Genomic DNA, 259 nt, shown 5'->3' on the forward strand with positions numbered 1-259 from the left:
TAAACATACACTCCCGCCATCTATTATCCAAATGCGACACCAAAATCGCAGTTATCACCTAGTCCAATAACACGAAAATATAACTCCTCAGACGACCGTGTTTCCCTTACTCGCTGATCCGTCGCGGCCGCTAGCAGACGCTTCGCTTCGAACCGGAAGGTCTTCTGCAGGAGTTTTTACACGATGCTGAAGGCGAGTTATAATGAGTTTTTTTCTTTGATTTATGTGTTTATTTATTTATTTTTTTTCAAAGGTGTGA

General features: G+C 41.7%; 1 protein-coding gene across 1 annotated transcript in view; it reads left to right on the forward strand.

The window, feature by feature from the left end:
* Nucleotides 1-168: 168 nt before the first annotated feature.
* The window catches only part of LOC119586202 (3-hydroxyacyl-CoA dehydrogenase type-2-like), a 9,373-nt gene continuing 9,282 nt past the window's right edge, over nucleotides 169-259 (forward strand). The window contains exon 1 of the mRNA XM_037934904.1: nucleotides 169-192. Within this exon, the coding sequence (XP_037790832.1) occupies nucleotides 184-192 (9 nt within the window). The 5' untranslated portion in view covers nucleotides 169-183. The remainder of the gene's footprint in view (nucleotides 193-259) is intronic.

Source organism: Penaeus monodon, chromosome 21 (assembly GCF_015228065.2).
Source record: "Penaeus monodon isolate SGIC_2016 chromosome 21, NSTDA_Pmon_1, whole genome shotgun sequence".
Taxonomy (NCBI): domain Eukaryota; kingdom Metazoa; phylum Arthropoda; class Malacostraca; order Decapoda; family Penaeidae; genus Penaeus; species Penaeus monodon.